Source organism: Rhinolophus sinicus, linkage group LG05, assembly GCF_036562045.2.
Source record: "Rhinolophus sinicus isolate RSC01 linkage group LG05, ASM3656204v1, whole genome shotgun sequence".
In the NCBI taxonomy this organism is placed as follows: domain Eukaryota; kingdom Metazoa; phylum Chordata; class Mammalia; order Chiroptera; family Rhinolophidae; genus Rhinolophus; species Rhinolophus sinicus.
Window position 1 is genome coordinate 34985454 of NC_133755.1, and position 15709 is coordinate 35001162.

Sequence of the window (15709 nt, forward strand, 5' to 3'; positions counted from 1 at the left end):
TACTTACTTACTTTTTTTTTTTTTAGACAGAAATTCCTTTATCCCATTAAATAAAGTTTTTTGTTCTCTGGAAAGCACTGAACTAAGAAGATGGCTTTAGAGATCATCTAGTCTAATAATTCTCAAACTTAGGTATGTATCAGGAATATCTGGAAGCTCTTAAAATTCATACTTTCTACCCCATGGTTTCTAATTCAGAAGGTCTGGAATATGAGAATATGCATTTCTCACCAATTTGCAGGTTATGTTGGCACTGCTGGTCCAAGACCCATATTTTGGGAACCTCTGACTTAGTCCTGCCCCTTCAGTTTACTACTTCTTTTTTAATTTAGGTAGACAAATTCTAGTATCCGGAATTTATTTTTTAAACTTTTTTCTCAACCCACCTAACAACCAAGCAAGTTCTATTTCTGATGCTGTCACTATGGAATTGGCAGACCAACTGTGGTTTAGCTTTAGGTAGAAAATATTCAGAATCCTATCAAGCCCATATTAGGCAAATTTTCCTAAAATACTGAATGAAAGCAATTAGGCCAAGTGAGCCTCTTGTACTTGGTATTTGTATATACAACTGTACCATCCTCATCATATTTATTCTGGAAAGGAAAATACCAAAATATAACTAATCCCATCTACATAACACCAAAGGGGCATTTGGCTCCTCTGGAGCTGTTGCAAAGGCCACGTTTGTAGAATTCTCGAAGAATATCAGTGGACTAAATCAGGGCACACAAGTGATGGGCTATTGTAAGAGAAATAGTATCATTTTCTCCCCATAAAGCTTACATTCTTACTAGAAAAAATACCCCAACATCGCAAAATCTTAGCTTAGCTGAAAAAGATCAAATAAGCAGTGTAACATCTCATAATAATGTGATTATTCCTGCAGGTTGACCAGCTAGTTAATGAGAAAAACGTAAATTGAACAAAAATAGTTACCTTGAAAACAACCAAAAGCCCCAGAATTTGTTAAATTTAATGTGATAACATACAAAGCAGGACTTTGGCGGAATTTGAAAAAAAATAGAAAGAGATGTTTCTAAACCCACCACCCATGGTGTGTGCCCTTGCACTTGCATACATCCTCATATCCCGCCCGACAGACACACACATCTTTACTCAAAGCACTTTCTTTCTTGCTAAATAAGACTCTAATTCCACAGGGGTCTTTACTATCAGGAAGAAACATCATGAAAACTGCATTTACGGTAATGTGATAAAACATAACACATTACCCCTGTCCGAAGTTAAACATGTGTATATTTTCTTAAAGGAACTGTAGGGATGGGGACATACATCAGTTAACTTGTAAATTATGAACTGGATGATTCTGATCTGTCAGTGTAGGTTTATCAATTGTAACAACTGCACCACTCTGGTGTGGGGTGTTCATAGTGAGAGAGGCTATGCACGTGTGTGCATATGGGAAATTTCTGTACTTCCCTCTTAATTTGCTTTGAACCTAAAACTGCTCTAAAAAAATAAAGTCTTAAAACAACAGGTAACTAATGGAGATTTCAAGACACCGATCTTAAAATATTACTGAGCATTTAATATGTGCTAGACACTGTGAGAAATAATACCAAAAATAGAAGAATGGGATGAAAATATAGTCAGGAAACACAGGCATGTACACATAAAAAGACATCTGTTAGAGAGTAAATGTTTGGAGACTCAGAAGCGGAAGAAATCACCCGCTCACGGAGGACTGTTCTGCTCTGGATAAACTGGATTTGAGCTGGGTCGTCTCCATGCACCACATCTGCTTGCTGCTGTGGAGTGGAAGTCAGGGGGGGCGTGGGCAAGCGGAATGAGGGAGTCGTTCAGCACAACTGGAGGCACAGAAAGCATTCAGTGACCGCACCAGTGTGTCTCTGTATCTAAGAGTGGATGTCCGAGCACATGAGAAATAAAGCATGCTGCGTGCAGAGTTGTGTTTGTGAGCAAGACTGTGGAGAACCTTAAATGTAGAATGAAAAAAAATGCAGGAATGCCAAGGAAATAAATGTCAACAAAACTGATTCACAACATTAGAAGAAAGAAATATCAGGGTTGGGGAGAGAGGATTTTCCAGCTGCCCATAAAACCATAAATAACAGCTAGTTCTGAAGAGCTACTTCATTTGGTTTCACACCACTGTGACTTTCAGGGACTCAGCTAAACTCTGAGGATGATTCTCGTCCCACGTGCAGGCCCTGAATTCCAGAAGAGAGAGGTTGCATTCCTGACTCGGGCAGCAGCCTCTCCTCCTACTGTGCTGCACAGATCCATTTTCGTTTTGGGAGCTTTAATTTTCAGAATCTTCGTTTTTTCTCTTTTGCACTTCCACGACACTGAACATGCTTCCAGGTTTTGATTTACAGAATTATTGTCACTGTCAATAAAAGGAATGAGCCTGACACACTAAAATCCAGTTTAATTACTTCTGCGAGGTCTCCCGCGGCTGAGAGGAAATGTTATTTCTCTAACACTTGGCTGTTTTTAATTTAGTAAAATGGAACACTTGCCCTGAATAGGACCTCGGAGAGCAGATTTATCATTCACGTCGTGGAAGGTGGACCCCACAGTTTCAGCAACAGAGTCTTACTCTGAGGGTGCAATGACTACCCGGATTTGCATCCACGGATTTGGATTCCTTCACGGTGGGTGTTCGAGTGACCATCAAGAATTTGACACAGAAACCCGGCTGGGATATTTATGCATCATGTCATGACCTGGAGAAGCTTTGCAAACATACTCCAAGGCCTGCCGCTACTCGACACCGTTCCCGATGTCAGTAGTTCCCTGAGCTGCTGGAATCCAGATGAGGCCTTGAAAGCTTCCCAACAGGAGATGCCAAATATCAAAATATACACTGTACCATTAGAGTTAAGAAACCAAGCAAAACACAGTCTTTATTTTTCACTACATATTCCATCTGTTTCTCTCCCTAAAGGATCATGTGGTATATATTTATAAGAAGCGTTCACACCTATGCGAACAATTTCCACTGTCTTTGTGAAAAGCAGCCTCTTCCTTGTTTGCGACCCACTTTTTTTTTTTAACATCATTCTATATCAGCTCATTCTTTTATGAAACCTTGTTTCATTCTAAACTCATTTCAAGTTAAGAAACACCTTTGTACCTTCCTATCTCAACAAATCCTGGGGAGGCTAAGCCTCGAGCTCTATAGGGCATTTTCTGAAATATGTGAGAAGTTAGATCATTAGGGTCATTAAAATCATATACTCCAAAATACCCAGAGCTAACAGATCGCCCTTGTATCTTATGCTGCTGTAGAATGCTCCGAGAGAAGTAACAATGTATAACAGCACTGAGCTGCAGCAGAGACCATAATTCCTCCCTATAAAAGAATCCTACAGTTTTTAATTGCTACAGTAAATCTCATTAAAGACCCAGAATCCTTTATTCAGGGAAGGAAGAAGGGTCACCAGGCAAGGCACATTTTCTTTACAATAATACATATATATATATATAATTTTTTTCTTCATGAATAAAATTATTCCTTAATGCAAGCTCAATGTTATTTTTATTATGACCTTTTTCTGGACTCTGCGCATATCCCCTGAGCTTTCTTTCCTTTCCCTACAAATACAAGGGTCCCTGGGTCTTTACTATTAATCTTGTGATTTTTCATGCTCTGGCTTCATGCATTAGCTCTTTTCCCTCAAGCATCTTCCAACAACCTTCAAAGACCACCTTGCCAACCTCTGACTTCATTTTTTGTTTCTTTCTGCCTCAACATTTGTATACAGCGAAACTGAGATGTAATCAACGTAATGAAACACTTGGTACACATTCATTGGTTGGTACAATTCTGAATCTTAGCTGCTCATTTCACATGATACACATTGTGAATCTGATTCAAGAGAAAGAAACTTGGGACATATTTTGCCTGATTTCATTATGAAATATTAAATTATTGTTTTTGAGAAACTCAGGCTGTCATAGAAAATTAACAGGGAATTCCCATCTTTCTTTCATAATCAGTACCTTTTTATAACAGAACTGGAAGTTAATGACAGTGTGTATGCCTTAGACAGCTATGAATTTTTAACTCATCTTTAGAAGTGGCAACTGAGCAGTTGAAGGGTAAAGCATGCTTCATGCAACATAATGCTTAAAATTAAACATAAGAATCAAGGATCAGATGAGGATGGGAGAAAATTCACAATGTTAAATGCCACTCATCACTAACTTTTCTATGGAATTTCAACTACACTGATGCAATCTATCCCTCCATGCCAGGAACTGTGGGTGCAAATAAGAGCATGGGCTTGAAGTTAGACTTACGTTCAAAGTCTTTCTGTGCCAATTAGGAGCCATTTTAGCTCCAAGAAGTTATTCAAACAATCTGTGCCTCAATATCCTCATTTGTAAATTGAAAACAATATTTTTTGAAGTTCATTGAAAAGGTTAAGATTTATAACATGTGAATGGCATGCATACACACTGTTAATTAGCACTAAAATATGGTATTACCTACATAAAAGTATTTTGTAGTTCTTCTGATGTACTAGGTAGGCATAGCCACAGCAACAAAGAATATAAAAAAAACGTATTTCCCAAAGTCTAAACTAATTATTTAACATCTTCTACTACTTCTTTAAAAAACTACTCATGATAATCTGATTCCATAAAGTTGGATAATTATTTACCATTTTACTTTCTTTACATATCTTCTTGATTAATAAACGGACACTAAATTATTCATCATTTAAACATACTTAGTATTATGCAGGATTCTGCGAATGGACTATGATTAATCTTCACGTTGTTCCCAGGGGCTTTCAGTGCATCATTTCTGGGGAAGTAAAATCCATTTAAACACTAAAAGTAAACCTCAAGGCCTCAAGTTCCAAAAATTCGCACCTCAGATTCAGGCAGTCTCCCCCGCACCCCCGACCAGCTTGGATTCTGCCCCTGCTGTGTTGCTATGGCTGGACGGCAAAGTGAGAAATCTGAGCATAATGTACTCACACAGGAAGAAAATTATTCAGATGGAGCCTGTGTCACAGAGCTCTTTGAAATGCCAGCTAGTGAGAATTGGAACCATTGCCATCCCTTAAGACGAGTTAATCAAGGGGACTGGCCAAACTTCTCTCAGTGGAGCATTGGCATAGTTGGACTCTATGGGGTTATGACAGGATTAGCACAGTAATGAAAACACTGAAGGCCACCTCTGTATTTACAGGAGACCTAAGATGAAGAGCACTAACATAAGAGCCACACCAACGTCCAAACAGAATTTTAAGCAGGCCAGAAAAATTAGAGTACAAGCAGGCAAAAACACAAATTTTGATTGGGCTTTCTTTCTTGACTTCTGGGGCCAAATTGATACCATTTACACAGAGTAAAAAAGGCTACTCAGAATCATAGGTTATTCAGATGCTGAAAAATACAGGTGACTAATCTGGATAGTTCAAATACACCAACACTCTACTCCACTTTTGGGGTTGTTTTTTTCCCCCACGTACATTGTCTTATGTAGATATAGCTTAAAGCTGTGATTTGAAAGCCCAATTTCAATCTGAAAAATACCGATACTTCCTTTTATGCATCTAGTTTTATGATGCCTATTACCAACCAGAGAAACAAAGACACATTTATATAAAATAGAAGATAGCACTTCTATAACACAGTACATTTCTCTATCATACATTATGCCTTCCTTTCTATCTTTTATTGCATTTTGACTCAATATGAACAATATTTTAATCATTTATGGTTTAACCTAAGAAAGGTCTGACCCTATTTCCCCATAGATAGTTTTTCTAAGGCATTATCCGTAAATATTGCTTATGAATTACTTTAAGCAAATTAAGGGCTGTCATTTAGAACTGCTTGAATGATTCAAGGTTAATAGGATTCATCATACTCCAAATGAGGAACTGGTTGTGGACATAGTTATTTTCTAAATTTTATTCAGCCCTAAATGGTGTCAGCAGCAAATCAGGTTTAATATTACTGGCAGCTCTAAATGGGAGAGAAATAATGTTACTTTAATCCACATTTTTTGTGTTGTTTTGTTTTGTGTATGCTCTGATTCAACTCCAGTAGTTCTGATACTGATGCTCAGATATTGGGTATTGAGTTCGCTTTCAAACAACAAAAGAAGGTGAGAAACAAAGCTGAAGATATTTTTAAATGTCATGGTACCAGGCCACAATAAATGTATTTCATCTGTGTTTCAGCGAACGTTTCTAATTCTCATATAAAAGATATAATGAATTCTTATCAGAAAGATTTTCTTTTGGCACAGTTTAGAATTCTGAAAATAGTCTTTTGATGGCAATGCCCGTACTCTCCTACTACCAAAATCACAGCACTATGATATATTGTTCCCTTATGGTAACAGACACCATTGAAGCTGAACTGTAATTTGGCACACAGCATTTCTATACTAATGTAATGTGACAATGTTATTATGTTTGCTATTTTCCATGTGATCATAGCCATATTCATCTTCTGCAACCTGACATTAAATGAACCAATGTGGTTACATTTTATTCTGGACCACAGGGTGAAAGCAGAAAAGGCCTGTTGCAGCACAGTGGTCTGACGATGGTGCATGGGTGTGCAAGCATGTGTAGATGATCTGTAGATTTTATATAATGAGTATAAACTCTTAGCACAGACCCGGCACAGAGCAAGCACTCACTAAGCGGCTACACCCAAGAGAAAGTTCACAAATAGCTACAACATGTGGTAAGTACAAAAACTGTTGCTGTAAGATTTCAGAAGAGGGAAAGGCAAGGCTCAGCTCAGAAGACGAGGGAAGTTTCCATGGGATGAAACAGTTTAAGTTGAGATTGAAAATTAAATTATAGTTCTTCAAGCCAATATCTGAAAGGAATACATTCCAGGAGGAATGAGTACATTCCCTAAGAGGGGAAGTCAGCACAGGCAACGGTGAGGAGAGTGAGAAAGTGTCAGGTTGGTCAGAAAGCACTAAGTTAATTGGTTGTGACATGCCCTATGGACAAGGCTCTGTGACAGATAAGGATGAAAATGAGTGTTAGGATCAGACCATGGAGACTCATGAACTCCATATTGAGGAACTTGGAGAGTATTGTTGGCCATTGATGGGTACCAGAAATCTTTATGTAGAGTCATGCACCTAGCCAACGTTGACTTAGTGAGTTATTATCACCAATTGTATGCAAATTGATGTGCAAAAAACACTGGGCGTATGAGCCAAAATGTAAAGGACTATTGTCCATGGGAGAAGTGTATAGTCTTACAGGGAGATAAGACCAAACATAAGTAACTATAAGTAGAAAGTGATGGCTGATAAAACAGCATAAACAAAATTCTACAGAAGTCAGAGGAGGAAAATCATTGCCTCTGGTGAGGAAAATCGTTGGTGAGGAGAATCAGGAAGAGCTGGCTGGTGATATTTAAACTACCAGGGAAAACAGGAAGAAAGAACAAAACTGGTAAGGAGGCATAGGATGAATTGGAGGAAGAAGGAATAAGACACGGGAAACTCAAACAGGACATTACAACCATAGGCCAGAAAAATCATATTGGAGACCTAAAATATGGTATTGATATGGAAGACTGAGGTGAGAATACTACCCTACTATTATTAATACTACCACTACTACTAGTACACACACACACACACACACAAAAAAAAAAAAAAAACACACAAAAAACAAGGTAGTTGTTATTTGTCAATGAGTAGGTCATTTAGATGCCACTTTTCAAGGGAAGAAAAGGTTTCACAAACACTTTTCTTTGGAAGTAGAGTTTGGCATCATTTTGCCTAAGTGCTTCTTTTTTGAAAGATTTCTTTAAGTTCATTAACTGGTGTAATTTATCCAAGATTACATTTACAAGCTGAAAGGGATTCCCATCTTCCCATTGTTAATTATATCTCCAGGCGAACATAAGTAAATGTTGTAGTTACTTTTACCCACTCTATGAAACTTAGAGAGATAATATTTAGAAGGTCTGCTGTGGGGGATGGGGTGTCTCATTTGCCATGTGGTGTGTTCTTGCCCCTTTTAAAAAGTGTTGTTTCTATTTCCTTTTGTCATCTATGCAGTTGAAGGTTGCAGTCACAGAATTTATGAATAAATACCCAAACTGGTGATGAAAATTTCATTAAAAAATAAAATGTTCTAAATGGCTTTATTCCAAAACAAAACAAAACAAAACAAAACAAAAAAACATGTCAACCTCTATAAAGAAAAGGAGTTTATTAAAATCCCAGGAAGCACACTAATTCTATTTGTGCAACTTACAGAAAAACAGTGAGATGTAGACATAAGAAGTAGAAAATTATTTTGATTAATTTAAAAAGTGAAGAAAATGTGGCGTGCTACTTTTATTGCCATATCAACTGCATGTCCTCAAGGCAGTGGTTACTATTGTACCTTCTACAAATTACAGTTGATATGCAAATAAGGTTTGCTTTTAAATATTGATTTGTACCTACACGTCCTCATCACCAAAACTCCAATGTAAAAACCAAGAAACTCTTTCGCATTTCCAGAAAACCCACTAAGAGGTAATGATTTAATCAAAATGCATGTATTCTGAGAGCCCTCCAAAGTAATTTTAATGCTGATTTGTGCAAGAGGCATATCAGATGCATTTATTGGATGACATTTACCTTATTTATAAGAAAATAACAAATAGACTTATCATTGCCATCAGTACTACGTATCACCCAAGAGCAGCATTCCAATAATTTTCTGTAAAATGATTTGAAGACAGCATGAGGTTTAAAGTAAGGTCTTGCTGTTCCTTTAGGAACTGTCTAGCAAATACATACAGGAAATTGTGTTATTCATACTTAACTGGTATATGAGGATACACAATCTGACACAACCAAATGGCAACTGTTTTATAAAACATGGAAACTAGATTAAGCAAAGTTTGGCAGAGAAAGTTCTTTAGCAAAATGAAAAACAGTCTCATGCAAAAAAAGCTCTCTCAGCTACCACATGTAGTCATACATCTGTCAGGATCATACTCAAGATTAAAAGTTTGCCATAATAAAATCATAACAAATTATCAGCCTTCTGGCTGTCCTTGAAACACAAGTTTATGTTATTTTCTATGGGGCGGGAGCAAATGCAGGAAGTTACTGTTTTATATGTATATGTATATGTACATGTTCTTATCAAAAGCATACATAAGGTTTTTTATTTGCTTTGCTTTATGTGCATCTAAGTATTTATTGAATCTTTACATAAGGTGTATAACCTCAAATGGAGCTACTGTTTGTAAGTGTGATTTAATTTATAGAAACACAGTGTTTGCAAATGTGTGAGAGTGTGAATACCTGTTTGTTGCTTCGAGTTTACTTGTGATTCTACAGAAGATGTCACTGGCAGGATGGAGACTAAATATTTCTCCATCTATGGTGCTGTGACCTTTGGAGGTCTTTTCCAAGTACCACTTTACTTTGTATTAGTTGCTTACTCTTCCTACATTCTGTAGTTTGGATAGGAAACTTGGAGATAGCCGGGGAATTGTACTATATTTCTAGGCTGCAACATCTCAGTTCAATGAAATATTTCAGTTTGACCCCATTTTCAACATTGTGATACACATATCTACAGACATGAATAGAGAGTCTCAAATACACAAAGGTCAAAATGAACAAACTCTAGTCTTTCTTTAAATCTATATACTCCAGCACAGCCTTTGCCTAGAAGCCCAAGCCTTCAATCAGACCATTGCCCACACCATCATCCTAGAGCTTTTTTTCTCAAAGGCTGTAGCATTTAAAAACATAAAGCATGTACTCTATTTTACAACCAGGAAGCTCTGTCAGAAATATTTTCTCAGTAGAGTTGAATGCAATGTTTTTTTAGGAAAGGCTTTTACCATTTTGATGGAGTGCCGTAAAGCACGGTCTATTTGAAAGTTAAGAAACAGAACATCATCCTAGACACCCGTTAATGCAGTCTCAGAATCCTAACTGCAGTCCCATAGATTAGGCATTAGCAGATATTCCATGATATAATGAGAATGATGTGTTTCTTTGTCACACTTACATTGTGAGACTACAGGGGGAAAACACTCACAAAGGGCTACAATAAAAGGGAGAATACTCGAAGGACAACGTTTAAACATGTTTTCAAATTAAAAGGCAGATATGGGCTTGAAGAGCTGTAGAGTGAAAAAATTGTAATGAGACCGGTCACCAGTCACTAAAATTACATCCCTCAAGATACAATCTTATCAAATTAAATATTAATATAAAGCGACATGAAGTCTCTTTCAAAAAACTAGGGGGGAATTGCCATGTACAGGAAATGAAAACATTATTTTCAATAAGGTGACTATTGGCAATGAACAAAAATGGCACAACACACAGTTGAAAACCAAAGCATCACCACCATCATAACATGTAGCCATTGGCATCCTTGATTAATACTTTACTATTTCAAAATGTCCTTTCTGTAGAAAAAAAACACACACACACAAAAACTGCTTCTCCTGTGTATGAGTGCCGTTTACTCACAGATAATATAGGGAATTCCAGTTTTAGACCGCAGATATCAAACAGTAATGGAAACGAAGACAAGCATCTATTCCTATTCAGGGAGGTACTTACGGTCATTGCAGAGTGGCCCACTGAAGGAAGTCATACTGCAGTCACAGCTGAAACCATCCCATTGCTGCAAGCACACACCTTGATTAGAACACGAGTCCTCTTGGCAGGTTGTGCTGGGCCCTGGAAAACAATCCAAAAGAAACTTGGGTTCTTTTAAAAAAAATCCGGAAGTGTTTTATACATGAGCTAGGTCACATAAAGTAGTTGCCAACACCTCAAAATATATGACCAAACTAGTTTTGAAAGTTCTAGGTTGCACACCTGAAGTAGAAACAGAGAAGCTGTGATATGAAGGCTTTTCTGAAGTTTCAAATGTAGGAAAAAATACATTATGATAGTAAACTAAACCAACAAATAGTAAAAGCGAGCACTTAGCTTCTAGTATGATTGTCGTAACAGGTAATCTCATTCCACCATCAATAATTCTCTATCTCCATTTGAATTTTAGAAAAATGCATGGATCTCCTTAACTTCTGACCAATGAATAGAGACACCATGAGAAATAGAGATTATAACTTCATGAAATTGAGACGAGATTGGCAAAAAAACTGAGGAGAGTTATGCAAAAATGTCCTATGGGTTCCAGAAGCTTCCCTGCAAAAGCTATGGCTAAAGTTATGATTATTGGGTGTTTTGGATAGGTATGTTGGCAAGTATCAGATCACATGCTTTGACAATTTCATGCAATTAAACATAAAATAACTGTATAAATGGCATGCCCCATGTAACATACAAGTAAAAAGAATGCTATTCTATTTCTAAAGAATCATAACTAGAACACTGAAGAACAAAGAATTTAAAAAAGGATGATCAAAGCACTAAAGGTTATCACTACACAAACATATTCAAGACTGAAAGCCTCTGTGCAAACTATGCTACAAAATGAGGTTTCTTGCACAATGTTCAAGAAGGGGAAAAATTAAGTCTGCATCCAAATATGTTACCGCAAAAATGTAAAAAAAAAAAAAAAAATGTTATTTTGAGTTTTCCACTGTGTATTGTGGGGTTTCAGTCTTGTTTTATACACACAGGGCCATCTACCTTGCAAGTCAGCTTTCATCAATGCAACTTTGTCAGCAAAATTAAAAAAAAAAAAAAAAGCAAAATATATTAAATGTTAGTAAGCAATACTGAAATGGGGCAAACACAGAAGAACGTTCAGATTCAAAAAGCATGCTGCTGTAAAAGGGGAGAAAAATGCTATGTAAAGCAAACAAATTAATACTAACAGCCATAAATCTTAAGCCAAAAAATGAGAAAGCAGTACTTCATTAGAATTTTATTATATATGTGTGTACATATATATAATGGTTAATTGAGCCGATGACATGTAATGAAGGACAATTACAAGGGCTTCTGTATTTTTTCCTCTCTTAGAGAGAGATGAGTGCCTCACCAAAGCGACTGTATTGCTTATGTGGAGTACGCAGCACCATTCGTTACGTGCAGATACAGTGCAGACTATGGTCATTAGCGGACCAATTATCCTTTTCCATTTTTTCCCCTCTAGATCTTTTATTTTGCTGTTGCAATTAAGACTTAAAACTATGATGTCAGCCATTCATTGTCACCAAACTATCAAAATGCATGCATACTTTGGATTGGAGGAGAGAATATAGAGGATGGAACAAACTCCAATATAAATCCCCACAAAGAAAGTTCCTTTACAAGATTTCAATGTGGAGTGCTTATCTTTGCTCTTGTGTGGCTATATGCGCATACTGCTTAAGGATCTTAGAATTATGTCTGTATTTTCTCCTCCTTCATCATCATTATCGTTCCCTCTTATAAATTGTCCTCTGCTTACGTATTACAGCAGAGCCTCACTAACAAGGACTAACCTGGGAAGGGTGAAAAGGGAATGTTATCCACCCAAATAGCTTTTGAGTATAAATTATTTTGTAGAAAACACAATTTTACAAGTTTTATGAAAGTATCAAAATAGACACCAGCCTAATTACATGATGTTAACAGGGAGAGCCTTTTTGGTACCTGCTTTAGTGAATAAATGAGAATTTTCTATAATTAGCCTTTGTGTAAACTGACGTTTTTGTAAAATGTCTATTTAAACATGTTCCTTACAATTATATTCCTATTGCAATTTTCTCAGTAAAGGCTCTCTTAATAGAAAGTTATTGAGTTTAGCCCAACCTCTGGGAATTTTCACAAGTTCAGAAACCATCATATTGCAAATATCAATTATATAATAATAATAATAATAATAACAGGTATAGTAATAACAATAGTTGTTAATAATAAGAATCTACCAGGTCTGGGAGACCTAAATAGATATAACAGTTTTCTCATCTATTGCATCAAATAAATAAGAACACTAGAATGCATAATTTTTGCTGTTCTTCCAATCTGTGAGAGGTAATTGGTCTAATGATCTTTATTCCATGGTATTACAGACTGAAAATAGAGGGTATTTGTGTGTGTGTGTGTGTGTGTGGTGTGTTTGTTTGTTTATTTGTTTTAATCTCTTAACACAATACCCCTTAGCACATCCCTTCCTGGACTAAGCATAGAATAAGGCGTGGTACAAGCCCCGTTTGGGTCAGGGGCTGTTCTATCAAAGGAAAGCTGCTCCCTTATTTGCCCAGCAGAGGAAAGAGGAGGCACAGAAATTGAGGAAGAGCCAGATTTTTGTTTTTGCAAAAATGATCAGATATACAATTTCAAAATAATGTTAAACTCTAAAAATGGTAAAACTGCAATCCTAAAAAGTAATCTTCCCATGTTGTGGAGCAAGCAACTCAGAGTTCCAGCCACACCTTCATGTGAGCATAAAGACATGCTTTATTATGATTATTTTTTTCATTACCACAACCGTCTTTTTATATTCAGGTATTACGAGAATGCATGCCTATGCCTGAGAAGACACATTTTTCAAAGTACTCACCTTCTAAAACAATATTTAAACATTGACAGGCATTTGCACAAGACAAAGCCCAAAATTTAGTTTCCCCTTTAGTTATATAGTGTTCCTTCTACTTTATCACTGAATCAAATTGGAAACAAGCCACAAGGACATTTGCAGTAAGTAGATAAAATTAAGAATACATCTAAAGAGGAAAGGGAAGTAAAAGTAAAACTACAATCTCTGGACACCAAAGAAACAATAGCAAACAGTGGTTATTAGATGCCTGGGTTTTCAAATAAGGCAGACTTGGGTTCAAAGCTTCCATCGTCCACTTACTAGCTGTGTGACCTTAGGAAGGTCCCCTTACAACGCTGCGGCTCAACTTAACTCATCTAAAAGAAGAAGTCTAATACCGAGTTTTGAGGATTAAATAAAACAGCATAATGTCACCAGTGCTTAATCAATGGTAGCATTAATAATTAAGTATTCGTGTAGCTTATAATGCAGTTTTTGGCTCTGAATGTTATAAGTCTGTGCAAAGAGTGTCTGAATTTAAAAATAAATAAATGACTTTACGTATGGATGTTATCTTGACTCAGTATTGAGCTTAACTGAGCTGGATTACTGGATTACCAGCCTCCATTTTCTCCGATGTAAGCAGGAAAATGCCATCTCAAGTAGTAATTTTCAAAAAAATGTGGTCTTCCCACCAACAGCATCAGCATCATTTAGGAAATTGTTAGAAATGTAAATTCTAGGACCCCACCCTAGACCTACTGAATCAGAAATGCTGGGGGTGGTGTCCAGTAATTGCGTTTTAACAGTTATCCAGGCAATTTTGATACTGGCTAAAGTTTGAGCAACACTGATCTAAAGCGACTTGGACAAGGTAAGTTCCCTCCCCTAGCTAACATGTGGTGTATAAATAAAATGAGCTGTTACCAACTAAAATTAGTTAGAAATGAAAGGCAGCAAGTGATTATTCAGGGAAGACCAAGAACTTTTACATGAAAGGCGCTTAGAGATTTGTAAGTCTTGTTGGGTAGGAATGATGGAATATAGTGACAAGATTTTTGGTTATGTCAACTTTATACTATTTCTATTAATATGGAAGTAAGTGATTCCAATGTGATTTGGATTTACTATTCCATGAGACAATATTTAGAGAGAGAATTTATCGAGTATTTAGAATGTGATCACTGATCCTAAAAACATATGTATCTCACTAATTACACCTTTGATGGGCACATCTGAGATTATTACTAGGAACCATAAAGGATAGAAATAATCATAAAGTAAAAGTCAATCTTGATATTGGAATGAAAAAAAATCAGGGCAATGTAAAAGCCAAAGGGCAGGAGCACGGTAACATTCTAAGAAAAAAAGGAAAATGGGGTAAAAGCGCGTGAGAATTATTAAATCTCAAATATTAAAGCATCTTAGATAAGGTAAGGAAAGAACCAGTGTCATAATCTACTGAATGATTTCAAATGTTCAAATAGAAATTTAAGGTTATCCAAGAGGATATAAAAATCAGTCATCTTAACCAAATTACTTATTAGATTATGTTGGAAAATAATACCAAATATCATGGCTGCTAATACTCTTTCTCAATACATCTTCCTCTCATTTGTTTCCCCTTCTATCCACCCACTCATATCATGTGCCAGTGGTGGGGGGTTATGTGTGTGTGTTTGGTTTTCTATCTTGTGGGTGTTTAGCTGTGAATGTGTGTGTCTGCTCCCACTATTTCTTACAGGTGAGAAGTCACCAAGCAACTTGTAGAAAGGCCTACTTTTGAAAAATATTTGCAGAAGAATCTGTAGTCCTTTTATTTATTTTTTTAATGTATATATTCTCACAGATTAGATCACCTCCAAGAATCAATGTTATTTATGTCCCACATTTTTGTAGCTATCCACTAGAGGGAATTTATTCACTTAACAATGTTGTTTCCTTTGCTAAATTGGTAAAAGGAGAAAAACACATAGTTTTCCTTTGTTTTACAAAAGTGTGTTATACCAAAATTTGAAATAAAGAAAATATGGTAACAAAATTAAAAATGAATTCAATAGAGATTTGCATTAAATAGCCTTATCCTCTGGCAGGATTAAGACACAGTTTGAATTTCACCTGACTTTTTCAGGGAAATATATGTTGCAGAGAGAAAAAAAAAAAAGGTATTTTCAAATAAAAATTTTTCCATGTACTTAGGTAATTGCTAAATCTAATGGCATTATTTTGGTTGAGAGGAAATGATTCATAAT

General features: G+C 36.3%; 1 protein-coding gene across 27 annotated transcripts in view; it reads right to left on the reverse strand.

Moving 5' to 3' along the window:
- Positions 1 to 15709, reverse strand: part of NRXN1 (neurexin 1) — a 1055762-nt gene that overhangs the window by 497637 nt on the left and 542416 nt on the right. For 17 of the 27 annotated variants that reach the window (XM_074331970.1, XM_019719348.2, XM_074331968.1 and 14 more), the window contains one exon: positions 10580 to 10699. In XM_074331970.1, coding sequence (XP_074188071.1) covers positions 10580 to 10699 — 120 coding nt within the window. Of the gene's footprint in view, positions 1 to 10579; positions 10700 to 11620; positions 11648 to 15709 lie in introns of all 27 variants that reach the window. The other 10 variants (XM_074331964.1, XM_074331963.1, XM_074331962.1 and 7 more) reach the window with 1 other exon arrangement.